This window comes from Siniperca chuatsi, linkage group LG4 (assembly GCF_020085105.1).
Source record: "Siniperca chuatsi isolate FFG_IHB_CAS linkage group LG4, ASM2008510v1, whole genome shotgun sequence".
Classification (NCBI taxonomy): Eukaryota; Metazoa; Chordata; class Actinopteri; order Centrarchiformes; family Sinipercidae; genus Siniperca; species Siniperca chuatsi.
In genome coordinates this window covers 23,071,896-23,099,120 of record NC_058045.1, presented here as the reverse complement: position 1 = coordinate 23,099,120, position 27,225 = coordinate 23,071,896, and the positions used below count along the sequence as shown (strand labels likewise).

The 27,225-nt window shown below is 39.2% G+C and overlaps 2 protein-coding genes across 2 annotated transcripts in view; both read left to right on the top strand.

Annotated features, from left to right (window-relative positions):
• The first annotated feature begins 1,929 nt into the window (after nucleotides 1-1,929).
• Nucleotides 1,930-14,745, top strand: LOC122874956 (cytochrome P450 2D15-like). The gene is made up of 11 exons (XM_044193553.1): nucleotides 1,930-2,395; nucleotides 2,983-3,145; nucleotides 5,079-5,243; nucleotides 5,517-5,677; nucleotides 5,995-6,063; nucleotides 9,835-9,939; nucleotides 10,105-10,243; nucleotides 11,163-11,248; nucleotides 11,399-11,500; nucleotides 12,507-12,648; nucleotides 12,770-14,745. The coding sequence occupies exons 1-11, from the start codon at nucleotides 2,234-2,236 to the stop codon at nucleotides 12,973-12,975; spliced, it is 1,500 nt and encodes a 499-aa protein (XP_044049488.1). The 5' UTR covers nucleotides 1,930-2,233; the 3' UTR covers nucleotides 12,976-14,745.
• Nucleotides 14,746-15,444: 699 nt separating this feature from the next.
• Nucleotides 15,445-27,225, top strand: part of hsf4 (heat shock transcription factor 4) — a 30,041-nt gene continuing 18,260 nt past the window's right edge. The window contains exons 1-3 of the mRNA XM_044194230.1: nucleotides 15,445-15,899; nucleotides 21,216-21,324; nucleotides 21,416-21,543. Coding sequence (XP_044050165.1) covers nucleotides 15,774-15,899; nucleotides 21,216-21,324; nucleotides 21,416-21,543 — 363 coding nt within the window. The 5' untranslated portion in view covers nucleotides 15,445-15,773. The remainder of the gene's footprint in view (nucleotides 15,900-21,215; nucleotides 21,325-21,415; nucleotides 21,544-27,225) is intronic.

The window sequence follows — 27,225 nt, the reverse complement described above, 5'->3', positions numbered from 1 at the left end:
GGCCATTCTGGTCAAATTGTCATGTTTTTAGTCTCATGTGTAACATTCCTCGCAATAGTATTTTAATGATATGCATTTATGAGTTAAAAAAATAAACTGCAATATTAATATAATCTTATCAGTCTTCCCATTACGTCTGTTGTTTTGGTTGATAGACTGTACATTAAACACAAAATGGCAAAAATAAATAAATACATACAATATAATTGCATGATGGGGTGACAATGACAGAGGTCTTAACTGCAGCCTGAAAGAGCTGGCCATGTTCTCAGAAATGACCATAGAGTGGAATCAACACCTCTGTCACAGTGTCATTGGAAACCATACAAAGGGAGAAAACAGATGGGAAAAAAACAACAACATACAAACTTCATAAAGGTACTGTAGTTTTACTATGGGCTGATCTGGTGGAGTGCATTATATCGCACAGCTGTACCTAATAAACATAATTCAGTACATTTTAAACAATACATTTTTAAAGCTGCATTTCTCAGTATGTATTGTATTTTTGAGCCAACCATAAAAGTTAGCAATAAGTGTATTATTTTCTTCTTTCTGTTATTTCTGCTTTCTTTCATTAAAAAGTCATTAAAAAAGACAAAAGTAAAGTTATCCTGGTTTAACCATAGACTGTATACAAAGTAAGCAGTATGTATAGTAAAACAAATTATAAGTGTGGTAAAGTTAGTCACAAAATGTTGAAGTTACAAAAGTGTTACTAGAAAGCTGCAATAACAACCAGGTGTCAAGGTTAACTGCATTAAAGGTGGGGGAATGCGATTTCTAATCCAAAACACGTCCTTTTGTCAAATTCAGCGAATATCTCCTCACAGGCTGCTAGCTGTCCGTTCTGTGTGTGCGCTGAAAAAAACTCTGGTGTTTGTACACTGCCCTGGCTCTGTAAATGGGAAATAAACTGCCAGTATATGGCACTCCCACAAGCCGAGTGCCATATAGTCCCATTATATTCAAGAAAGGCAGACATCTCTACGGCTGATATCTCCAAAACCAGACAACTCACACCAAAACAATCTAGATGGATAAACAGCACTACAAGTAAGAGGAAAAATGTATGTATTTTTGATTTGGGGGTGAACTGTCCCTTAAAGACAGATAGTTCATGGCTCCTTCAAGTGGACATCACTGGATAATGGATTTAACATTCAAGTTGATTTTGATAAAAACCGTTTTATGTACATATCTAGATATATATAAAATAGGTTATTCATCTATTTTATATATTTCTAGAACAAGATACAGGAAAAGGCATCCATCTTTCTCTGACTGAAGTTTAGATCCTCATTTTGGCCAATCAAGGGCAATTCTTTCAGCAATGATCCATGCTAAAAGACTAGAGTCCAACTTAAAACAAGGGACGACTCCTGCATGGGCTCTGTAGGATAGTTGAAAGGCCCAAGGTCAGCTGCTGCGTGGAAGGGACGCAGCTGCGTCATTTGTAGTCGTGATGCATCTGTCTGTGGTTGTTTTGCGTCTGTTTGTAGTCATTTTTTTGTCTCTCTGTGGTCGTTTTGTCTCTTTGTGGGCATTTGAGGTCTCTGTAGTCATTTTGTTTTTCAAAAGCTGAACCAGAGATTTGTCTTCAAGTTCAAAATTGAAAGAATTCATATGTTTTATCAAAGTTACATTTTGGAACATGAAATGATGTCTAAAAGATTTATCAAAGTAATTGGGTCCAATTGGTTTATTCTTTATAGTAAACAGTGCATTTATGATCAGAGACACAGGTATCTTGAGTGCAAAGTAAGTTTACTGAAAAACCAAAAGAGACCAAATCCATGTATGACTGGGCCAGAGACATGTTGGAAAAAGTTTAAGTCATTCTGAGGTGTTCCCAAGCTACTATTATTATTATTATGTGACCTCTCCACTGTGCTTTACCTTCTTCAGAAGGTAAATCAAACATTAGGAGCATGGAAAGTTTCTCACATCAGACAAGACTGAGGATTGAGGCATGTCCAGTGAGGAACATTTAGCATGTCTTTAAAATTTGAGTTGTTTTATTAGTTGTTGTGTCAGTGATAACTGTGGTGGCCAGACTCTTATCTCCTGCGGCAGATCTTTGGGCCAAATCAGTGGGTAACGCATAAATAACCTTATGCCGTAACTCTGCAGGCCACATGACTGTGCAAAGGTTGTGTGGGTTTGGAAAGCTAATATAATGGCAGAGCCAGAATGAAAAGGAGAGTGTAAATTCATAAGACTCAATTTCATCATGTGTGCATCTGTGGCTCTACTCTTGGTGGCTGTTTTGCTCTTCCTGTTCCTCTTTCAGACCCACAGAGCCAAAAATTTCCCTCCAGGCCCCCGACCTATCCCCATCTTTGGGAACTTGCTGCAGCTCAGTCTGGAGAGCCCCATTGCAGATCTGGAGAGGGTAAAGTAAAATAATGTTACTAAGATACTGAATTCATGTACTGATGGATTATTTAAAATTCTATAGAGTGACACTCTTTTAATCCAAAAATGGTCATTATTTTTGCATCTCTGTTTTTTACTGTGTCACACTGTATGTATCTGACTTGAACTCTGTTTCTCTACTTCTTAGCTAGGGATTGGGAAAATCATGGATTTTGCTTAATACAAAATCATTTAATAGCCTTTGTTTCACACCAGAGGCAGAAAATGCTATGCTCAGGCTTGTCTGGTGAGCTGAGTCCGTCACCCAAAATGACCCAAGACATTCATCTGGGGTGACTTATTCTGTCATCATATACTGGATTATTTATCAGCATTGAGCAATAAAAGTGCTTTAAAGTGAGGCAGATCATTCTGTTAGATGAGAAATATCTATCAAAGTGGATGTAGCAGCAATATGTGCTTAAAGTAATATCACTCATTTAACTGCTACCACTACTCCTACTAATAGCAACTTGAATCATTACAGTGGCAGATGATTGCACTGCATAAAGGTCATAATTCATAAATCCTAGTAATTGTAATCTACTATGTCTTTGTCCCCAGCTGGCCAAACGCTATGGTAACGTCTACAGCCTTTTCATTGGTTCCAGGCCTGCTGTCATCATCAATGGGCTGCAGGCCTTGAAAGAGGCCCTGGTCAACAAAGCTGCTGACTTCTCTGGCAGACCACAAGACCTAATGGTCAATCATGTTGTACAAATGAAAGGTACAGAGCTAGTTCTAGCTTTTTGTCTAGAGTGACTTTCATTGGATGCCATCATTCATTCATTCCTGATAAGTATGGTGTCCTGTCACCCTGTGCTGTTTGGGATTAATTTCTCTGGTGAGTTGTTGCTCTGATGTCACCAGGGTCCATACATAGTCATTTATTATACTCAGTGGTGTAGCACAAAAATCTACATACCAATATTAACCCATTCTGACACACAGGTAGGAAGTTGTGTTCACAAAACAGCTGATTCCCCTCTGATTGTTTTCTTTCTTGCTCCTGTCTTTCTTTTCTCTTTTGGTAGCTTGATTTGACTTGTTTTCTAATCACATGATTGCTCAACTGAAATGGGCATGTTTGTTTTCAGAGGGCAGATGGTTCACCTTAAGACAACAAAGTCAAATTGCACAAATCTCACTTATCCTGATGCCCAGTGATCGTGTCCAAACTCTGATGCTTGATCAGTTTTGACACACACTTTATTGTGGGTCTCAGAATAAGCACAGTCAAATTCATAGTGACTCACCATATTAACCAGTGGTGGCAGAAGTATTTATATCCTTTACCAGAGTAAAAATATAAATACCACAGTGTAATAATACTCCATTACAAAGTCTTGCACTGATAATTTTACTGAAGTAAAAGTACATAAGTATGACCAGAAAACTACTTGAGTATCAAAAGTACTTTTTAAGCAGAATGGCACCCATCACAGTGTCATACACGTATATCTTATTATTCTTAATGCATTGATGTGTAAGCAGCATTTTAATGTTGGAGCTGGTTGTACTAATTTTTACCTACTGCTGTTGGGTAGTTTTGATGTAAAATCTACAGTTGTTAAATAGAATATTGTGGGGTAAAATGCACAACATTTCCCTCTAAAAGGTATGGAGTAGAAGTTTGAAGTAGCATCAAGTGGAAATACTCAAGTACGAAATTGTCTTAACTACAGCACTTAGTTACTGAGTAAACTGGCAAAGCAAGAACAAATATATTATACCAGTACATTGTCTTTTCACAGAGAAATAATACTTAACTAAAAAAACTTAAAATTACTGGTTCTGCAGTGAATGCCCCCTGTGACTGATATATACGATATGACACTGTTAGATTGTTAATACTGATGCATCTATGTGTAAGCAGCATTTTACTGTTGTAGCTGCCCCAGGTGGAGCTAGTTTTAATTATTTTACCCTCAAAGGGTCACAAGTAAATCTGAGCAGTTGAGAGATCATTAATGCAGTAGGAACAAAGAAAAAACTAAGTTCTGCTACACAATGTTCTACTCATTATTTGGATTCTGGGCTGAATCTTTACTTTTATGTGAAATATTGAATAATTTTACCTTGTAGGTTATTTACAGTAAATTAAACCATTTTGCAAGTTTAAAGAGGAAATCAATCTTAGGAACTGAGAACCTAAAATGAGGGGCCCCAACTAGACACTGATTTTATGTCAGGGGTCACAAGCCAAAAACAAGTCAATGTAGTGTATTTTACAAATTAATCATATGTTGTTGTTTTTTTACATAAAATCTTAATCTGAAAAGTAACTAATAACTATATCTGTCATGTCAATAAATGTAGTGAAGTATAAAGTATGATATTTAATATTTCATACTTACTTAAGTACAGTACTTGAGCAAATGTACTTAGTTACTTTCCACCACTGGATGGTAGTATTAGTAATGACACTGAGATTAACAGCAATGCACTCTGCTGAACATATTTTCTTGCTCAGCAGAGTGCATTGCTGTTAATCTCAGTGTCATTATTAATGTTATGTGTTGATGATGGTGGGTCAGAAGGCAGCTCAAGCAGTTGTTAATAATAATATGGACATTTAAACTTGCACTGAAACATTCAGTGCATTTTGCTTTTATAAATGTTTTTTACAGTGAAACTGAATACACTTTTTCTTCCTGTAGCTCATGCTCCCGGAGTGATTCTAGCTGATTATAACCCTGGCTGGAGAGAGCAACGGCGCTTTGGTCTGATGACCCTGAGAAACCTTGCTCTGGGGAAACAGTCCATGGAGCAGAGCATTCTGGGAGAGATAGATCACATCATAAAGCTATTGGAGCAGAGTGTTGGTATGTCCATTTTGCTCACAAACAGGACACAGCTAAACACACTTTGTTTATACAGCTAAACACTGATATTGCGCAGGACATCAGGATCTAGAAATTGATCTTTTTAACTCTGTACTGAAAACCAGAAACCCAGAAGTCAATATCTTTATCTTGTTTTTTTCTCCTTATATCTTTTTTCTCTTTTTTTAAATTTAAGTATATGAGGTTTAGACAATTAGTGACTATTTTGGTCAATGTCATGTCCAAGAATCGTTGTTCATGTTGTTTTTGCAGGTAAGACCATGAATCCACACCTGCTGTTCCACTGTGCAGCCTGCAACGTCATCTGCCAAGTTCTGTTTGCTCGGCAGTTCGACTATGAGGATGAGTTCATGAAGTTTTTTGTTGGCTTTTTTCATGAGACTTCCAAAATAATCAACGGGCGCTGGGGTATGGTGAGTCACATTTTTGACAACAAAACCACTCAATGACATAGCAACACTACTATAAATGTAGAGTGAATATGTAAAGTTGCTCAGTAAAAGCAGTGTGAGATAGATGATGAATACTGAACCATTATATCTCTTATCTGAAATGATCTAGATTAGCTTGTGAACAATACATGTTAGAACAAAAAGAAGTGGATATGGAGATTATCTCAGTACTACAGTACATTGTACCTTTTTATTATTGGTACATAGTTATTTAGCAAACCAACTAATTTATTATCAAATTGCCACTGAGAACTGTAACACGGCTCTCTCCCATACAGATATATGACTCTATTCCTCTAGTGCGCAACCTACCACTGCCCTTCCAGAGAGCCTTTAAGATGTTCAAGGTATGTTTTGTAAAGTGTTAATTTCAAAGTCTGGCAAAAAAACATTAAATTACCTGTTTTCCCAGGTAAGTGACAACAGCCTTCCCAAACTCACACTTGGCAGGATTTAGCATCAGCAATGCCTCAGCAAGCTGCCAGAACACTAATGTCAAAGTGGAAATATGTTTTTCCCAGGTGTTGGAGTACACGACGAGATACACCTTACAGTGAGGCGATCTTTAAGTACTATATGCATCAGGCACTGGAAAGTGGCAGGTGCATTCCTCATACCAAACGCCATCACTGTATACTGCAAAAAGTGGTCCAGGTTTACAAACGCAGAGGCATTAGAAGCTCTGGGGCTCAAAGGAACCTACCAGTATCCTTTAAGTCAAACTTTGTGATAACCACAGCCGGTCCAATGCTGTCAATACAGTCCTCTATGCGAGTCAAGGGAAAGTAGTACTAGTAGTCACTGCGTTAACTGAAATCTGTACAGAAACAGGGAGTGCCATGAGATTTAGGAGCCAGTAAACACAGGGAGCTCCAGGGACTATGACTAGGCCGGGCTAAACCATTTTCCAGCAGGTACTCAGCCTCGTTCCTCATTATCTCTCTATTTCCTACTGGACAATGATAAGCATGCTGTTTGATGCGAGCAGCAGAATCAATATCATGATGCAACATGGTAGTACATGACTGCACATCACTAAACAGAGTGGGGTAGGAACCGACCAAGTTGATTATATCATCACGCTCGTGTTCCGACAGGTAGGACAGCTGTGATGCAATGCTAGTCAAAAACTCGGAATTGGACAAATTACTACACTGCTAACTGTCAGCACACATAGTCAAACCATCATCAGAGGGGATCCCACACAAACCAAGAAAGCAGAGCTCTCTTCTGGGGCAGCAGTCTCCAGAGTTTTTTCCTGCTTCCCCTGAACAGCTTCTCAGAAATGATAGGCTTTCAACATGTTAATGTGGCACAAATGTGTTTTTCTTTGCTGCTCAGGTGTGTGTACAACATAATCTGTGTCAGACACCTTGTTTTTCACCACATAGGGACTGGAGAAACAAGCAGAAAGAGCAGACATTGGCAGAAGAACTAAAACTTTATCACCAGTCTGAAACACCTGTCGCTCCATCACTTTCCTGTCAAACCACTCCTTCATACCACCCTGGGAAGAGGAGAGAGCTTCTCTTGCCAACTAGAACACGCAATACAACTGTTCCCTGCACTGAGAGACTGGAAAATCCAGCACATTAGTCTTTGTACAAGAACTAGACATAAAATGCTCCTTTAATACCTTCAGAGGGCCATGCACATTGTGACCAAACACAAGTTCAGCAGGACTGAACCTAAGCGACTCCTGTTTAGCATTATGGATGGAAAAGAGACCAAAAGGTACCCCTTCATCCCAGCTCTTCCCTGTATCTTGACAGTACTTACGCAACATTGACTTCAGAGTTTGGTGCCAGCGTTCAAGTGCACCCTGTTACTCTGGATGATAGGTGCTGGACACAGAGTGAGACACCCAAGGACTGCAAAGTCTGTTTAAAGTTTTGGAGAGAAAATTCGTTCCCCACTCGGTCTGCACAACCTTCAGAAGCCCAAAAGTGGTAAAGAACTTTATTAAAGTGCTAGTGATGGCTGGGGTGGTAATCTTCCACAATGGAAATGCCTCAGGGAACCCAGTGGAAACCATTACCAGAAACTAGCTACCTGACTTTATTTGGGGCAATGGACCAACACAATAACAATGACATGCTCAAAGGGCTCACCAACAGTGGGAATAGGGTGCAAAGGGGCTGGAGGCACTAGCTGATTTGGTTTGCCCACAACCAAATCAGCAAGTGTGGCAGGTTTTTCAGAAACGCACCACATCTGCCTTCATACCTGGCCAAAAGAAATGTTTTAAGACACAGTTGTACATTTTAGTGACCTCCAAATGACCAGACCACAAGTGCTCATGTGCTAGCTCAAGCACATGCTGTCGACATTTGTTGCTTTTGCTTTTCATTACACATACTAGGATTCTCAACGGCTGCGGCAAAACCTTTTGCTAACGATTGTTCACCTTTCTGAGCGCTGACGAGAGCCTCATGTCAATATCATCCTGGGCTGGCTTATGGGCCTGAGCTGGGGTCAGAACACTAACTGGAAACACTCTGGATGATGTTGGACCAGGTCACCAAGCTCAGTATCAGAAATGGGAACACCAACAACCTCAGGAACAGGAAAAATGTCACCACCAGCTATCTCATTTCCCATGACGAAATCAATACCGTCAATAGGGAAACAGGATCGGACAGCTAACAGGAAAAAAACAGTAATCAACTAAGACTGCACATGTATGCGATGAAGAGGTGCGGGCACTAAACTCATTCCAATACCTCTCACCACAGCTCACATCACAGGCAGATTCAGCACCCAGGAGCAGGACACTGGAGAGAATGATGGACTGCGAGCAAGCAGTGTCTCGCAGCACCGTGATCGGGCACTGGTCCTCAGCCTTCCCTGTAAGAGACACAAACCCATCAGAGATGAAAGATTTAAAGCAGTCATCTGGCTCACTTTTTTTTTGTGACAGACTGACCACCGGGATACACAGTTTTAATTAGCCCCACACCCTTCGGTTTGGAACTGCTGCTTGCTGCTTTCGTTGCAGTGTTAGACAGTCAGCCACCAGATGACCAGGCTTGTGACCAAAAACTCCCCCACAGTTTCTCATCTCTAGCACCTGACACCGGCAAAGTGGCACAAGTGACTGGCATGTCACCAGCAGCCTGCTGCAGAGTGGTTACCTTCTGCTCATTTAGGTAATGATGGTACACTCAGTTCTTAAATTCTTTAAGCAGCATGAGCTCACAATCAGAAGTCTTCAGCCTTACACAAGGAACACCATCGGTCAAGTAGGACCCCTTGTTGTTTTTGTAAGGCTTCAAAAACACTGTCTATATGCCTCTGGAGCCAGCTCATACACTCACAAAATGGTGCGTTTTACTTTTTCATAAACAACACTGTCTTCAACAGACAGGGATGAACAAGCCTCCTGAGCCTTACCAGCTAGCTTACAATGCAAAAGAAATGCCCACACATCTCACGGCCAATGCAAAGCAACTGCAATACGCTCATATGCACTAAAATATGACTCAACCTCACACTCTCTAAAAGCGGGGACCACAGAAATATGCACTGGAATCAGAAATAGAGCGTGCACCGACAGTGACCTTCTGCAGTACTAACTGGTGCGTTTTAATGGCCGTTTCAGCCTCCAACCTTTTCAGCTCCAACTCTCTCCGGAGAGAGAACTCCGGCCTATAAATGAAACAATTTTCAGATCTCCTTTCAAAATTAATCCTGGACGAGCCCCCAATTATGTTACATCCCCAGAAAGGCCAGGGGATGACGGGAGTAATAAATTAATTTATAACCCCAGGTTTTTAAAAGGAGGGAAAGGAAAACAGTTGTATGAAGACAAAAATATGTTTAATTTACAATATAAGTAAATACAAGGTTCAACACAAATGTGCTTCTTCAAACTGGAAGAGGCCGGTCCACGAGTCACTTGTCATGAGTCACAGCACGCACACACACAGGCAATCATCAGCAGTTCTCCCCAGGCTTTTAAGCTCCCACTCCTGACTGGAAGTGGACTCAGGTGTGATCCACAAGTAATGAGAGGGAAGAGCAGAACCTGGAGAGAGGGGAGAGGAGGATACAGACACAAATACACTCACAGCACTAAATGTTTCTAAAACTTGATAAACCTGTTTATTTCTTGCCAGATTGCACATGTAAGACGTTTGGAGGTGTTGGCTGAAAACAAAAAGACCCGAATTCCTGGTAAACCACGGCATTTCATAGACTGCTACCTGGATGAACTGGATAAGGTGTGTGTGTGTGTCTTTTTGTTAACAAGAAGAATTCTGTTCAGAGCAGCTGGTATGAACCTATGAACTGGCATGATGTTGATTGGTAAAACATTTTTGCTGCAGCGGCGGTGACAGAATGCACAGTATTTACTCACTCTTTCTCTCTCTTGTCTGCTTGCAAAGAGAGGAGATGATGGCTCGTCATTTTCTGAAGACCAGCTTTGTGCATTTATTTTGGATCTTCACTTTGCTGGGACTGACACAACTGCCAACACCCTGCTCACTGCCTTCCTCTACCTAATGAACTATCCACAGATACAGGGTAGCCTATATGTATCTGTCAGTCTCTACTTTATTTAGCCATGCTAGAGGCTCTAGGGATGGCAATGTCAGCCAGTCTGACTGAAATATCTCAAGAGCTGTTATATGGATTGACATGAAATTTTGTATTGTATTTTGTTTTGACATTCGTAGTTCCCAGGTGATGTATCCTAATGACTTTGATGATCCCCTGACCATGAGGTTGACATTTGTGGTTTTCAGTTAAATATCTTGACAATTATTGAATGAACTGCCATGAAATTTGGTACACACAGTCATGGTCACCAGACAATGAATTGTAATCGCTTTGGTGATCCTCTGACTTTTGATGTAGGGCCATCATCAGGTCAAAGTTTGAATTTACTCTTTTACTTTGGCTTATGACCAAATAACTGAAAAACAAATGACATTTCCATCAGCCTCAGCTGTACTTTGTACTAATTAGCAAATGTTAGCATGCTAAATTAACATGGAGAACAACAATAAACATTACACCTGCTAACCATCAGCATGTTAGCAGTGTCAGTGTGAGCATGTTAGCATGCTGACATTAGCATTTAGTTCAAAGCTCAGTACAGCATCAAAGAGAAGCTTGCGTGGCAGTAGACTCATGTTTATCGTATGACTATTCCTCTTTTTCAGGGGTTCAGTCTGAGACAATGACATGGCAAACTGATGCTTATCCATGGACAAAAGATCTTTTTAAACATATTTGTCTCACTTTATTTTTGTCACATGGACAACACACCTGCATGTCATTTACTATCTCTACAAACAGTTTGAAACAGTTTCCTTTTGAATCAGCTTACACAGTTCAGGCTGTCATGTAGCTCATACACTTGCATTGTTCTCTCTTTCTGTTAACTGTCTCACTTTTTGTCTCCCACTGTCCATGCTGTCTTTCTCTCTGTATTCCTCAGAGTGCTGTCAGCAGGAAATAGACAAAGTTCTGGATGGGAAGGATCAAGCCACTTTTGAACACAGACACCAGATGCCCTATGTGCAGGTACAAGGATTATTGGATCATATTCATGTTCACACATCCTATTTTGTATCTGATTTTTGTTTTTTCAAAATGCTGTGAAGTGTAAAATCTCAGTTATCTAAAATATCTGAGATGTAGTGTGATGCTTTAACAGCTGTCTCTGTCATGCAGGCTGTCATTCATGAGATCCAGAGGATGGCTGACACTGTTCCTCTTAGTATTTTCCACTGCACCACTAAAGACACAGAGTTAATGGGATACTCCATACCCAGGGTAAGAAGAAAATATAATTGGTGTCAGAATTCAAATTAATTTTATTTACATAGCACCAATTCATAACACAAGTTATCTCATAGCACTTTTCCTATAGAGCAGGTCTAGACCGTACTCTTTATAATATTATTTACAGAGACCCAACAAATCCAAAAGAATTAAAAAAATATATAGAAAAGGCTTATCATAGGAATATCCCTCTGAGCACTTACAGGCCAAATTTACTTTAGAATTGTGTGTCCAAGAAACTTGAGTGAGAGAAATTATGCTAAAATTTCCAGTCTTTACAACCATCTTTACAATGTGGTTCTATGAAGCACTTTTCAAACCCACAGAACTTAATATTATAATCAGGTGGACATCCATGTGTATAAAATTATTCAAATAGATATTTAGACTATTTACAATGTAGCTTTGTAGCCATTAAAAACATAACATCTTGGGTTTGAATATATCACTCAATTTAAGCATCATACAGCTTCAATGAACCGCAATATGCTAAATTTAATCAAGAGTTTAAGATGTTAAATGATTTGTATGAAAATGCTCATTTCTCCATGGTTTATGTGCCTTTTACATTTTACTGATACATTTATTATTATTCATTTTGATAAAAAAAACATCTGGGCAGCATTACATTTCATCCAAAACAGATTTGCTGTTGTAAATTAGTAATAGTTTAGACTTAAAATCATGTCACATAAAAAATGTCAGAAGAATTCGGTGTCATTCTGTAATTCTTATGGTTTTAGTTGTAGAGTATCAAAGATTGTTTCATACCTTTCTGTGTAGTTAGAAAGTTGTGAGTATTGATGTGTGAATTGTGAATGTATCTTTTAACATTTTTTGTTAGCATTAAAACATATTTTTGGCATCCAGATTGAACCTACGGGTTTCTGATTAAATGCGACTCAGTGTAAAAGCATGGGAAAGAGGATCCACAGTGGTGAGAGTCATAGTAGTCATTTTAATAGACCTTTTTTCTTCTTTGTTGTTTGTACTTCAGGGAACCATTATCATCCCCAACCTGTCGTCAGTACTGAATGAGGAGGGACAGTGGAAAACCCCCCATGAATTCAACCCTGAAAACTTCCTCAATGAGAAGGGAGAGTTTGTGAAGCCAGAGGCCTTCATGCCTTTTTCTACAGGTGAGTGAAAATGATTATTACATTCATAGATAGACTGACAGATTGATTGGAAGGTTTGATTGAGGAAATATCATTAGGTAATTAGGTAAACATTAAAAAATGTTGGTATTTTAACCTGCAGGTCCTCGTATGTGTCTTGGAGAGGGTCTGGCTCGTATGGAGCTCTTCCTCATTGTGGTGACTCTGCTGAGGAGGTTTAAGTTCGTCTGGCCTGAGGATGCAGGGGAGCCAGACTACACTCTTGTTTTTGGGATAACCCAGACCCCCAAACCTTATTGCATGAAGATCCAACTCAGAAAAACTATTCCAAGACAGAGGTCATCCTAATACTGTAATTGGCTTACTGAAACATTGAACAAAATTCAACTTTTCAACATAAAACCACTTTTGGTTAAAGCTGCACTAATCAATATTGTTATATGAACAATGGATCAAATGACTATGTGTATGTGAAAGGGTTTACTTGTAGTGACGAACCCATGGATAATTTTCACAAACTCTGCAGTTTCCCTTACCTCTACAGCGCTTTATTGTGTCTTTCAGCTTGTTGTTTTGGTTTTACAGCACACAACAACTCTCGTCAACCTAGTTTCCAGCTATTCCTATAGCTATAGCTAAATCCTTTATTTAAACAGGTTGTCTCATTGAGACCGAAATCTCCTTTTTTAGAGAGACCTGTGCACAAGAGAACATATACAGTATGAACATGGACAAAAAAACAGAAATTCGCACAAACACTCAATTTACATAATCAGAACAGTATTTACACATTTAGAAAAACTTGCTTTAGTCTAATATTTTAAAATCATCAAAAGAAATTAGATATTTTTGTAACTCATCTTTGTGAGTAGCATAGTGTTTAAAACCTGATTTTCCAAGTTCTGTTTGAACACACAGTATAGACAAAGTTAAAATATAGTTGCAGGAGACCAAAGCACAACTAGAAGAAAGTGAATATTTCAATTTGAATGCTAATGAATTCTAATGTTGCTCCATGTCTGCTGGATTTGTAAAGAGGCAACTGTTTGTTTGCATTTAAGCTATAGCAGGTTTATCATGTGTGTGTGATGTTCAGCTTGCTGTGGAGTTCTGCCCCAAGTGGCTGTAATCAATATTTTTGTAATAACAATGTATCAAATGACAATGTAAAAACAATGTGAAAGGGGTTGTTCTTTGTGATTAACCTATAGAGAATTGTCACCTGAATCTGCAGCTCCCCGCTGCTTTATGTAGCTTTATAATGGGTTTCAGCTCATTGTTTAGCTGTCCAGCCCGCATCTTTAGTATTTTGGTTCACTCTCACTGCTCTCATAGTATTGTTTTTTGCCAGGCAGCTGTTTTCAGTAAAAAAACTCTTAAAAACCCACTGTACACTAGCTGCTCAGCACCAAATGGCAAATATCCAAAGTTAGCGACTAGCTGCTCAACACAGTAGAGCATTTAGCTGCTAAAAAGCCAGATATTTCCATTAGGAGTTGTTAGAGGCCAAAAACGGAGCTAAAAGACAGTGAATATTGGATTCATCAGGTGGCCAGAAACACAACTCTGAATTAATGATAATGTTGGTCTGTATCCGCTGGATGTGTAAATAACTAGCTGCATGCTAACAAGTTTGCCATATCAACTTAAAAGTTGTATATCAGTGTTTACAAATTGTTTCTGCCACCCTCAAGTGGCCCAAAAAAATGGATTAATGCAGCTTTAAGCATCACAGAGGAAAGACAAGAATTTCTATAAACTACATTGTGATCTTTATTGAACAAAGCTGCTAATTGTAGTCATAATGTAGTTTACAGTTTGTAAATCATAGCATTATATTTTATCAGATGAAACTATAAACTCTGAATCCAAAGATTTTCTATTTTTCACTTACAATCAGACTGATGTAGTGATTATCATAAAACTTATTACTCAGTGTTCCCTTGTTACCAGTGTAAAATTTAAGTTCTAAAATTATGTACATTTTTCATCAAATTAACAAAGTTGTGCAACATCATGTGTAGGATGGAGTGTCCACAATGGAAAATGTTCATTGTCTGGGGAGCATTAATTTGTCTAATAAATTCAGTGTAAATCTGCCCTTAGATTTTGATATAACTTGTGTACAAGTGGAAATTTTGACCTGATGGTGGCAGTAAAGGAACGGTCATGGAGTCACCAAAATCACCAGGATTCGTTCTGTGGGGACTATTATGATAAGAGTATTTTTACATTTAATACTTTAAGTATATTTATTAGTATTAGGACTTTTACTTGTAATTGAGTATTTTTCTACTGTGTATTAATACTTTTACTTGAGTAAATGATCTGAATACTTCTTCCACCACTGACCAAAGTGTTGGGCAGACTGACAGTCATGGATTCACTTACCCTGTTATGTCCCCTCCCATAAACCTACATTGCCAGACACTAGAACGTCTCTGTTTGTGATTAAATCAGTTAGTTAAAAGTTAAACAATTAGGTCAGCATAGTTGTTGTGGTGTTACTGCACAAACAGTACAGTACGTCCACTTCTTAACAACATCAAGACGTTTGCGATAATTCTCAGAAATAACAAGGGACCTGTCTTCTTTTCTACCTGCCATAGAGGTACACTGAACCCTGCACAATTCAGTTTAACCAGTAGCTTTTTGGATGGTTGGACAGTGATGTATTATTGACGCTTTTGTGTGGATGCTGTATTGTTTTACTGGGTGGTCTATTGATTGTCAGTGGGAGGCCGGGGGGAGGGGCCGGGGGAGGGGGGGGGGCGTATGGGTGTGTGCTGACGTGGACCCTCTGTGATGACACTGAGTTGGATGACTGCTGTGGCAGGGAGGACAGAGACAGAAACTGAAAGAGCCACAAAGATAGATTAAATGTGGATATAGAAAGTGAAAATCAGAGACAAGGTGAGATTGTGTCAACAAGGACTTACAGAGACAGTTTGACTGATTGAAATGGAATCGAAGAGACTGAGACAAACTTGGGATTATCAGTAACGGATCATCAGAAGTGGAGTTTCTCAAACATGGACTAGTCTGGTAGTCTGTACATACATACGCACACACACATATACACACACCGTCTACACACACATTTAGTTTCCTTTAGTGAGCTGTCTTGGCAGTGGACAGGTGTCAGTATGCAGGAGTCTCCAGGTGCCATGGGTGTAGATGGCAGCTATGCCAGCAATGTTCCAGCCTTTCTCACCAAGTTGTGGACCCTGGTGGAGGATCCAGATACCAACCACCTCATCTGCTGGAGTGCTGTGAGTCCGTCCTCAGGACATACTGTACATGATGCTGTAGTAACTCTGTGAGGAATGTAATTGGCTGTGGCATTACATTTCCACCAGTGTGTTTTAGTGTACTGGCCACATTCATCAAAAGTAATTTCAGCTTACAAAAAAACAAAAAGAGTACAACGTAAGAACTATGTCCTCCAAACCACCATCATCTTCCTCAGTGAACACACTGTAATACTAGTGTTCATCATCTATATGCTGTTCTTTGTTTAGGAACAGTCCATTTTGATAAAATGATCAGCAAATTTTACTGTTTTGCACAAGTCAAAAATAAGTCTAAATTTTGAAAATCTTTAATGAGAATGACACACATTATTCACAGCGCTGATCAGAAAATACGTTTAAACAAACAGTAAACTTCATCAGGATAATAAACTTGAACAAATAAGATTAATAAAACATGAGTCAATACATATTGAGCTAGCAATTTAACTGCCCGAATGGAGGTGAGCTAGCTCCGTACTTGGAGTTGCTATCAAGGCTTGTTTCTGTGCTTCCCTAGCTTGCTAACTAGCCTAGCTAATGGATACTTAGATAGCCTCACTAACAAAACTGCTACTTCCATATCTGTTTAGCTTGCTAACAACTCGTGAAGTGGAATGGCCCCAGAGAAAAAGTAAAGCACTACCAAGGTGCAAGGTAATTTGTATATCATTTTACAACACAAGGTTGTATAATGAAATGAAAGTTTGTAGTCCCTTCATGCTACACACATAGAACATAACAGATAATTAAATTCATATTAAATAAAATAAGTAAAATATAACAATATATACATAGCCTGTACGTAGCCTATACACCCAGGAAATAATTCTGCAGCACATTTTCTGAATTTGCGTCTGGTGGAAACAGCAGATAGAGATAGTGATGATAATATGGTTTCCCTCTTCACATAAGACGTTCGACATTTGTGAGACAGTGTCCATCCACTTTGCCTATGTTTGAGCACCAATACCATCAGTAAAAATGAAAGTAACAGTACCAAAACTATAATGTAGAAATACTCCATTACAAGTAAAAGTCCTGCAGTCAAAATCCTTAAGTGAAATCACAGAAGTATTATGAGCTAAATGTACTTGAAGTATAAAAAGTACTCGTTCCACAGAAAAATGGCCCCTGTGACTTATAGCTATTGTCACACTTTATTTTATGTACACTAATAAGACGTAATAAACCGTACTTTGTATCAAATTAGACAGAAACTAGAAATAATGTGTTCTTCATTACAGTAAAGAACACAGTTAAATACAAATATAATACCATATCAGATCCAAAATATGCTACAGTTAGATGCTATTCTACCCTTACTACCAAATTATGCTATATTAGACACCACATTTAATGCTGCCAACATGGGCCTATGATAGCTTAATTAGACAACACAGGCTGTAATTAGACGGATTTAATTATATTGGATATAGCCTTTATAATAGTCAGACAAAACATACCATACCAGTTAAGACATCAGACCATTTAATGCCGTGTCACTCTCTAACCCCAGTAACATTATGGAAGCTGCGAGGACAATGCATCTTTACTTCCCACTGTTAGACCTTCTCAGACCTTCTTAAAGGCTAATATGTGACACATTACAACAGAACTGTACCGTGAACTAAAGTGAAATCATATATCTAACCCTAACCACACATTAAACTGTATTGGTGTGACGACGGGACATCGTTACCAGATCTCTAGTTAATAGTAGCCTAAATAGTATTACTAGACGAACATGGATCATTTATGCACAGATTTGCATATTAGTACATGGGTTAAATAAACACACAAATGTACTCATTGATTGATTGTTTGTGTGTTGCCAATTTGTCTAATTTTAGCCTGTGTTGTCTAGTTAAGCAATCATAGGCCCATGTTGGCAGCATTAAATGTGGTGTCTAATATAGCATAATTTGGTAGTAAGGGTAGAATAGCGTCTAACTGTAGCATATTTTGGATCTGATATGGTATTTTAGGCCTATTTGATTTATTTAGACTATGATCTTGTAAAATGGTGTCTAATTGGGTATTGGGATCTCCTATTTGGTTTCTAATTAGAGTATAATTTGGCATAATAGTGTCTAAGTATAATATATTTGGGGTCTAATACAGCATTATATGCGGTTTCATTACAGCATAATTTAGGTGTATGGTGTCTAATTAGGGTATAACTATGTTCTTTACTGTCTAATAAAGAACATATTATTTCTAGTTTCAGTCTAATTTGATACAAAGTACGGCTTATTACGTCTTATTAGTGTACATAAAATAAAGTGCAACCTATATTATTACACATGTAGCCTACAGTATATTACATTATTATATTGTTACTGATGTAGCTGATAAAGGTGTTTTGTTTTTAAATATTGGAGAGTTTCACCTTTTGGGGCCTTGAACACTTATTTAGTTCATCATCATTCTTTTGTGGAACTGCTGACACCTGAGATGTGACAAGGGGCCCCAGCTAGACAATTATATATTTATAATAGGTCCTAAAAAGATTGTGATTATGTAAAATCCTTTTTTTTTTTCTTAAAACCTCCTTTAGAGTGGTCCTTTGAACTGGTTGTATCGAAACTCCTATATCAAGGCTGTCTGATGCATTCTGTGTAAGAAGAATGTAAAAGAGATTCACAGTACCGCTTTACAACAAAGTGTACTTATGAAGAGTTCATAGGTTTTATAAATAGTTATATTATTGTTTGATTAACCATTTATTTGTGACATCTCACAGTGTTTTACAGTAATGAGCCATCAGAATGAATATAATTACATATATAAAACTCACTGTTTCTCAGGTTGTGAGCCTGCATTTAAGTGAGAGATCTGTTTAATTAGTGTGTATCCTCTGCCAAAGCAGCATGCTTTCTTTGGTGTTAAAAGTGCATTCTGATGACCACACTTTTACAACATGCTACCATTAGCACTTTACTTGACCTTTGACTCAGGATAAGAGGTTAGATTTTAAATTCTGTGAGCAAATAGGAAGTACTTAATCATCGTTTAATTCTTTTTTAATGAACACAAATATCTAATTTTGATAGCACTGTCTAGATGATAGAAAACAGAGACCATATATGGCTTTCTACGTGTTTATCTCTGTTTGTCCTAGGGAATGAGTGATGCAGGACCGATGTGTGACACAAAGACTAGGCTTCAGTGATAAACAGGAAGAGGACAGCTTCTCTGTTCTTCTTCAAAGGGAGACAAACACACAGACAGATGCTGTCCAGTCCCATGACATCTATAGTCAGTGTGCAGCATCAGCTGTTGCTTTGTCAGACTATCAGTAGGCAAGTGAGCATCACTACAACAGCAGCGTCTTATTAGAATTGTCTAAACTTTTTAAATTTCACACCTGTTGTGCAGATGGGTTTAGCTAACTCCTGATGTAAAGTATTGTAAATACACAATATAACAATATACACCAGACTGTTATTCAGAGTGAAACAGAGCTACTGCAGTTGCGTAGTAAGACTGTAACATTGGGAGAGAGAGCATGACTCATCACTCACAGTGAGAGAGAGAGAGAGAGAGAGAGAGAGAGAGAGAGAGAGAGAGAGAGAGAGAGAGAGAGAGAGAGAGAGAGAGTGAGTTTGATTGGCTGACTGAGCTGAATTTGGCTGCTGATGATCCTGCACTCTGGGGAAAATATATCTCCTTACAAAACTCCTTTCATCATGAAGGTAACATTATTTCACATACAGTAAGTATCCATCTAGTAACAGGTAGTGAGTCGTGTTTACGACAGTGATGTAGAACATTATCACATCAGTGTATATCACTGTACACTTAGTGTTGATTAACAAATTAAATGGCTACAAAAGTGTTCTTTTGTATAAATGACATTATGACATAAATGACCATGAAATGACTTCAAACAGCTCAAGCAGAAGAATCTGTAATCTGCAAAAAAAGTGTTCTACAGCCACGCTTTGGATTCAAAAGTGCTATATTTTCTCTGACTCCCTTGACTGAATTTCCCTATGAACTGTTTTTGAGTTATGAGTCTGTTTGGGATATGATGTTTACATGAAATACAGAGTGACCTGGTTAATATATATCCCTGTTCATGTGATTATAATATGGCAGTTTTTGTGATCAGAGGCAGAAATGCAATCAAGCACAGCGTGGTGCAAACTGGAGGAGAGGCCGGACGAATTAGGATCAAATTATTCTCCATTTTAACAGGGTCAGACTTTCACTTTTACTGTCACCTTAGCAATTCATAGTTAAATTTTGTTTGTTTACCTGCTTCACCACCGCATAACATGAGTCACAACAAAAGTGACCATAAACCTGGTATAATCCAGCTAGAGTAGCATGCTCGGGTTTTTAAAACCAAAATAAGGGCTTATCCAGTTGTCTGAACCCATATGACATTTAAATACACAAACATAATCATACTCATTACAAGCTGATTTAGTGTGCATGTCAAAAATATTTTCTTCACTTCTGTTCTTCTGGACTGTCTCACCTTCACCATCAACAGCCTTCAAATGCTGTCAGAAATATTGTAATTACTGGCTGACCGTGCTCAAATAATCCAGTAAAGTGTTAAATTCAACAGTTGTCATGTCTTCAGAACGCATGCGTTTCTTAGTTTGGACTAATTTTAAAGTCTTCTCTTGCCTTTTGGAACTTTTTGGAACATGCTCCCAACTCCATCATTTTTTCGGAGAAGTCGGACAGAGCTGCTACTCTTTTGCAAGTTTCGTTTTAAGTTCCTTATCACTGCAAAGGTCGTCACTAGAAGCGGAGTACTTTATGTGTGTGGCAACCAGTGGCCACACTTTGCAAGCTGGCACTTCTTCCATGACTTTTCAAAATCAGATTCAAATTAACATCAAGTTTCCACACAGTTTTCTACAACAACTCAGCTACTTCTGACAAGTTACAGATTTCAATTTTAACATCTTTTTCATTTTCCAGTGCTGTAATTAAAATACATAATGAATGCTGATTCCTTTTGATGTTTTCCGGGCCAGTATTTCTGATAACACAAAACATCATTCACTGAGAAGTTTTGGCATCTAAAAGTTTATTTTCAGTCACACTGAGCAATGGTAGAAAGAAGTAATGACTAACCAGACAAGTTATGTTGATGATAAATGTAAAATCTATCATTAGAATGGACTGAATAGAAAAATACTTTGATTGCATCCATCATTTACAGGCTCTGTCTTGTCTGTCTTTACTGTAAATGTTCCCTCTCTCTACATTGTATGAGATATGATCAGAGATGCTGTTAACTAACTCTACATTCCTGACTATTCTCTATTTCAGACTGGGACTAGTTTCCATGTGTTTGACCAGGGACGCTTTGCCAAGGAAGTTCTGCCAAAGTACTTTAAACACAACAATATGGCGAGCTTCGTTCGACAGCTCAACATGTGTGAGTACTCTCTTCTCTTCTCTTCTCTTCCCTCAATTACACTATGTATTTATATTTGTGTCTGTGTTGGCTCTTATATATGTGTGTCTAGATGGTTTCCGTAAGGTGGTGAACATTGAGCAGAGTGGTCTGGTGAAGCCTGAGAGAGACGATACAGAGTTCCAACATCTATACTTCCTCCAAGGACACGAGCACATGCTGGAACACATCAAGAGGAAGGTATGGACATACACACGCACATGCACATACACACACACACACACACAAATGCACACATGCACAAGACACAAAGACAAACTGACCAGAAAGTGTCTTAAAATAATGCTGACTTTATAGGCTTTAGATTTAGCGCTGGAGAAGTCTTTAACTTTGATGAAGTGCACATGTAAATAAAGCATGTCAGGGATGCCTTCACCGCATCTATTCAGTGGCACACTTGTTCAGCAAACAAATATAGATCACCGAGTCAAATCAAGTCAATTTTAAAAATATTGTCCAAAATCACAAATTTACCTCAAAATGCTATACAATCTGTACTGTATATGACACCCTCTACCCTTAGACCCTCAGAGCAACATGTTAGCAGCTCTGTAGATGAATCAGGGTGCTGATTTATGTGTTGCTTCTTCAAGCAGCGCCGCCATTACTGCGGTGGCAGAGTGCAACTGAACACATTTACACTGACATTAAAAGCACTGATGTTTGGGCTAATCACGGTCAACAGTCGCCCCCTCCAAGTAACAAATTAAACCCAGCAGGAATTACTTGCTAGGTTATGATTTAAATCATAAGGCTCCATGATGAAATGCATCATCTAATAAAAATCAGAAACAAATGATCTGAAAAAGTGGAATTTCGGCCAGGGCATGTAAGAGAGTACCAAGCTAACAAGAGATATGCAGGGTAGCAGCTCACTATTGACCCCGTGTAGGCAGGACTCAATTCAATTCAATTCAATGGGCTTAATTGGCGACTCTCGGTCTTTAGCTGTCCCTGGTCATTCCCTTGTCGGAAAAGCCACATGATATGATGTTGATTTCATGGAGCAGAGGCTTGTGGCTTTTACTTTCCCTTATTTCTTAAGTTTCAGTTTGTTGTTGGAACAGCTGATAACAGCACAAAGCGTCTAGCCCTCTGTTAAAACTGGACTTAATTTTGTTGAAAAATCTTTATTTTAATGGCATTTGATGACTGCCCTTACAGAATTTCCTGGACAAATTATTTGACAACGGAGCTTAAAAGGTGAAATCCTTTATATACATTACAGTGTTATATGTGGGTTTACATGTGAGGTGCCACCGCAGTAATGGTGGCTTGTCTAAGCTTCTGCCTACAACTTGGATTTGTCTGTAAAGCACATCATTGCTTTGAGCTAAATGCTAACGTCAGCATGCTGACATGTTCACACTGACAATGATAACATGCTGATGTTTAGCAGGTATAATATTTATCATATTCACCATCTTAGTTTAGCATATTAGCATGCTAACATTTGCCAATTAGCACTAAACACAAATTACACCTGACACTGATGGGAAACAGGTTTTTAGTTTTAAAATGTTTTGACCCAATAATGGTGCTAAATGAAAAGTGAAGGGATCACCAACATTATTACACTTCAAAATGAGGGGAACATTAATTCCTGACAACCCATCCAATAGTCAGTCTATTTAATGACGTCATACAAAATGCTATGCGACATTCATGTTTTTTTTCATTCATTTGAATGGTCAGGATAATTTCTATCTAATATGACCTCTCTCTCTCTCTGTGTCTCTTTCTCTCTCTCTCTCCAGGGAGTACAGTACATTTAAACATATTAAATTAATACTCTGCCAAACCTAAAAAAATTAGAGCAAATTCTAGTTACCAGATATATTTCATAATCTAGATCTATAACCAAATCATACATCCTGTTGTACTAATGACCTATATGTGTCACTGTACAGTGGCAGTAATTGCAGTTATGTTATGTACTCTAGCTGTAGCTGGCAGGATTGAACTCTCTGCGTCTGTCTGACCATGTTCCCTGATGTCTTCAGCGGGACACTCTAAACTCCCTAAAACATCTTAATATCTTCGTGTGTGATAGATCTGACCTGCCTTGCCTTGGTTGGAAATGAGGTTGTTTCTGTATTATAGACTAATACATATTAATGATAAACCAGTGTTGGGCAAGCTACTTGGAAATTGTAGTGAGCTAAGCTGCCAGTTACTCTACATTAAATGAAGCTTCACTACACTGAAGCTACCTCCCAGAGAAATGTGGCAAACTAAGCTACAGCAAAATGGCAAAAGTCGCTTACTACATCGAAACTAATTTTTTTTACATTGAATCAACTTCATTCCAAGTCAATGCTATCTCAGTGATCAATAAAACTGTCAATAAGCTGTGCTCTCTGCTCTCACTGTTTCAAGAACCACGCTTAATTTTATTCATTTTCTGCCTGCAGACAGTGAAAGAATTGTAGCTAGCTTGTGGTTAGCTGTTGACAAGCTGCTGTCTGGTGCTTGCAGACTGCACTGAATCGTGATGGTTAGCTTATTTGGGAATCACCTGAATGTGTAAACTGTCAGCATGTTCGTTTATTTGTGGAAGAACAATTGGATAAAATCTATTTCTTAGTTTGGTGTTTTTTAAAGCATTGGAGGATCAAAAGCATCTTGTACAAGGATCTTTTCTATTCAGTAAACCACAGTCAGCAAGCTTAAGCATTAATGTCTCTCACTCACTCTTAGGGACTCTAACACTATTTTTGGTGCTTTGTGATAAAATTCACGGGACTCCCTCAGGGACTCTAACCCTGTTTCTTAGGGACTCTAAGCCTATTTTTTAGTACTTTGGACTCCAACCCTTAGGGACTCTAATCCTATTTTGGCTTTAGCTTTTGATTCTCCAATTCACAAGTCACTTATTGTTTGTTCAATGTAGTTATTTATATTATATGATTTAGACTGTAATTTCCTTACCTTCTCCTCACTTACTTTGATTTGGTAATAGTCAATGCGCAGAATTTGGTTGTTAACAACAGGTTTCTGCTTACCTTTTCTTTAAGGGATCCCGATCGGGGTCACCAAATTTGTGAGCACGTTCGTTTATTTGTTGAAGAACAATTGGAGAAAATCTATTTCTTAGTTTGGCGTTTATTAAAGAATTGGAGGATCAAAAGCATCTTGTACAAGGATCTTTTCTATTCAGTAAACCATAGTCAGCAAGCTGTTAGTCTGTAACCAACATCCTAGAAAAGAGTGCTCTTCTTAACATTACACAGGGTTTTATAATAGAAATGTGCAGTTATCTGACTGGTTGTAAAAAGAAGGGGGTGGTTTAGACTTGGCTTTCCCTTGTTAGTGCACAGGCTGGTCTGAGCCTCTTGGCACACGATTCCACCCATCTTGAGGTGACAGCGCCCTAGGGTGAGGAACCCTACACTTCCTCTGTTAGTGAGTTGTTTACTGACTCTGCGCCGCTCCCCATAACTGCTACTTCTCCTTGTGGTCATAAGTACATAATGTCCTCAGTACATGATATTCTTTCTGATATTCCTGTTTCTTTGTATCAGTGTAAGTCTGTAGCAACAGCTAGTCACATTCTTTCCTGCAGACAGCAGGTCTGCAGAACAACGCCTTAAAATGTTAAGCCTCATGGCCTGTGTGTGTGTATGTGTGTACAAGAGTTTCAACATGGTATTAATATAATAGGCAAACAACCTTTGTTTAAGTTATTAATTCTCACAAATCCCTCCTTTTACACCTTTTAAGGTGGAAACACAAAATGGTACAACTACACACTACAACCCCCTTCCCCGTCTACCTGTACCCCCTGTAACTCTTCTTCCTCATCTGATTCCAAATCTTCACCTAACAGGGGCATTTGGTAGGCAGGCGGGTCTTTCTCTTTAGTAATGGCGGTGGTAATGAGTCGGTTAATCAATGCACGTAAGTAGGGGATGCAGTAACAGCCACAGCACACTAAAATGGCTGTGAAACAAGCAATGGAAACAATTAGGGACATGAATTGGGCCTTATATTTGCCAAAATAATGATCTGCCAAATTACTAAACGGATCGCTGATGCCTGAATTTTCCAACTCTCCAACTCTTCAACTATCCAACTCTTCAGACAGGGAATTAAGGCCAGCTAGAGCCTTGGTAATGCTTCCATCAAAGGCAGTATTATTGGGAATGAATGTACAGCAGAAGTCCCCAAACATTTTGCTCTGCCCTTTTCTACCAACAGCATATCTAAAGCTATCCTATTCTGCCAGGCCATGAGAGAAGTCGGTCCCAATTGTTCCTCTTAGGCCACAGAGGCCTGGTTGGCGAGAAGGGTGCCACGGTTGACCCCTAGGGTCAGCCATGTCAGTTAGGGCTTCTCAACTCTTTGGGTCAGGTTCTCAGTTTTATCTTTTAGAGCCCTTACTCGTGTTTAGCCAATTCAGTTCTAACCTCTGCTAATGTGCATGAGGGTGGTGGTGCTGGTACACAATGTGTCAGGTGGTGCCTAATTGCTCCAGCTTTTCCTTTTACCTGGACTGCGTGGGAGGTACACTCAACCACTTCATAAGGTCCTGTCCACCTGGGATCAGTCCACTTTCTCTTGTGAACTTTGACTCGTACCCAATCCCCTACCTGTACTGCTGGAGTCTCGGTGATGGTTGCTTCGGGTTCAGCCAGCTGTACCTGTTTACACAAAACTCGGGTCAAGTTAGCCAATGCAGTCATGATTCATCACAGTCAATCTGCCAGATATCCAGAGGGGTATATGACCTCCCTCCCTGGGTGGCCTTGCCATTGGCGTACCTGTCAGCAACTCAGGGGGTGTCAAGTGTGTCTTGGCCCCTGGGGAGGTTCTCATGGACATAAGCACCAAAGGCAATGCATCCACCCAACTGAGCTTTGTGCCAAAACAGATTTTAGCGATTTTTCTTTTCAGAGTCTGGTTGGCTCTTTCCACCAGACCCTGCGATGCAGGATGATACACTGCTCCGAACCTATGTGTTATTCCCAGTGGTTTTCCCACCTCCCTCAGCTATTTGTTGCTGAAATGTGAGCCGTTATCTGAGCGTATACTAGGTGGAACCCCATATTGCGGTTTTTGCTTGTTTTCCAACCACTACTTGGTACAACTACCCACTTGGTGAATCGATCTACCATCACCAGCAAGTAACAGTAACCTTTCGTTCTGTTTTCTGCACCCATGTCGGTGAAGTCGATCGTGATGTCTTGGAATGGTGCTTCTGGTACTGGAAATCTTCCCATTGGGCACTTGTATGTTTGCTTAGGGTTGTGTCTATTGCACGTGTGGCAGTCTGTCACATAGTTTTCCACTATGGCTGTCATGTGGGGATGCCACCAGCATCCTTCAATGTTCTTCTGTGTTTTCTTCTTGTTCTCATGAGCTGGTCCGTGTGCTTGTTTGAGTAGTAGCTGACAAAGTTTGGCTGGAGCCACTTTTCTTCCATCATGAGCTCTCCACAGGCCTTTGTTGCTCCTTTCCGATGCCATTCACTTTGCTCATATGCTCCTGCTTGTTCTTGCATGTCAATGATGTCTTTCTCTGTTAGTTCTGGTAACGGCAGCATCATTTCCTTCTGCTATGCTGGTATCCAGCTTCTGGTGTCCTTTGCATTTCATCACTGCCACAGTTGCAGGCAGTAGTACTGCTCTTACCATTTTTCCTAGCTGTGCTCGGTACTTCACTGGAGTGTTAGCTGTAGTCAGGAAGTTCCTTCTGACCCACTATGGTCCATCCACATGTACAGCTCCATGTCCATAGGCTGAGTCTGTGTAGATGTTTACTCTTTTTCCTTCAGCCAACTCCAGGGCACTTTGTTAAGGCCACTATTTCAGCCAGCTGTGCTGATGCTGGTTGTGGTATGAGACCTTGGTCTATTGTGAG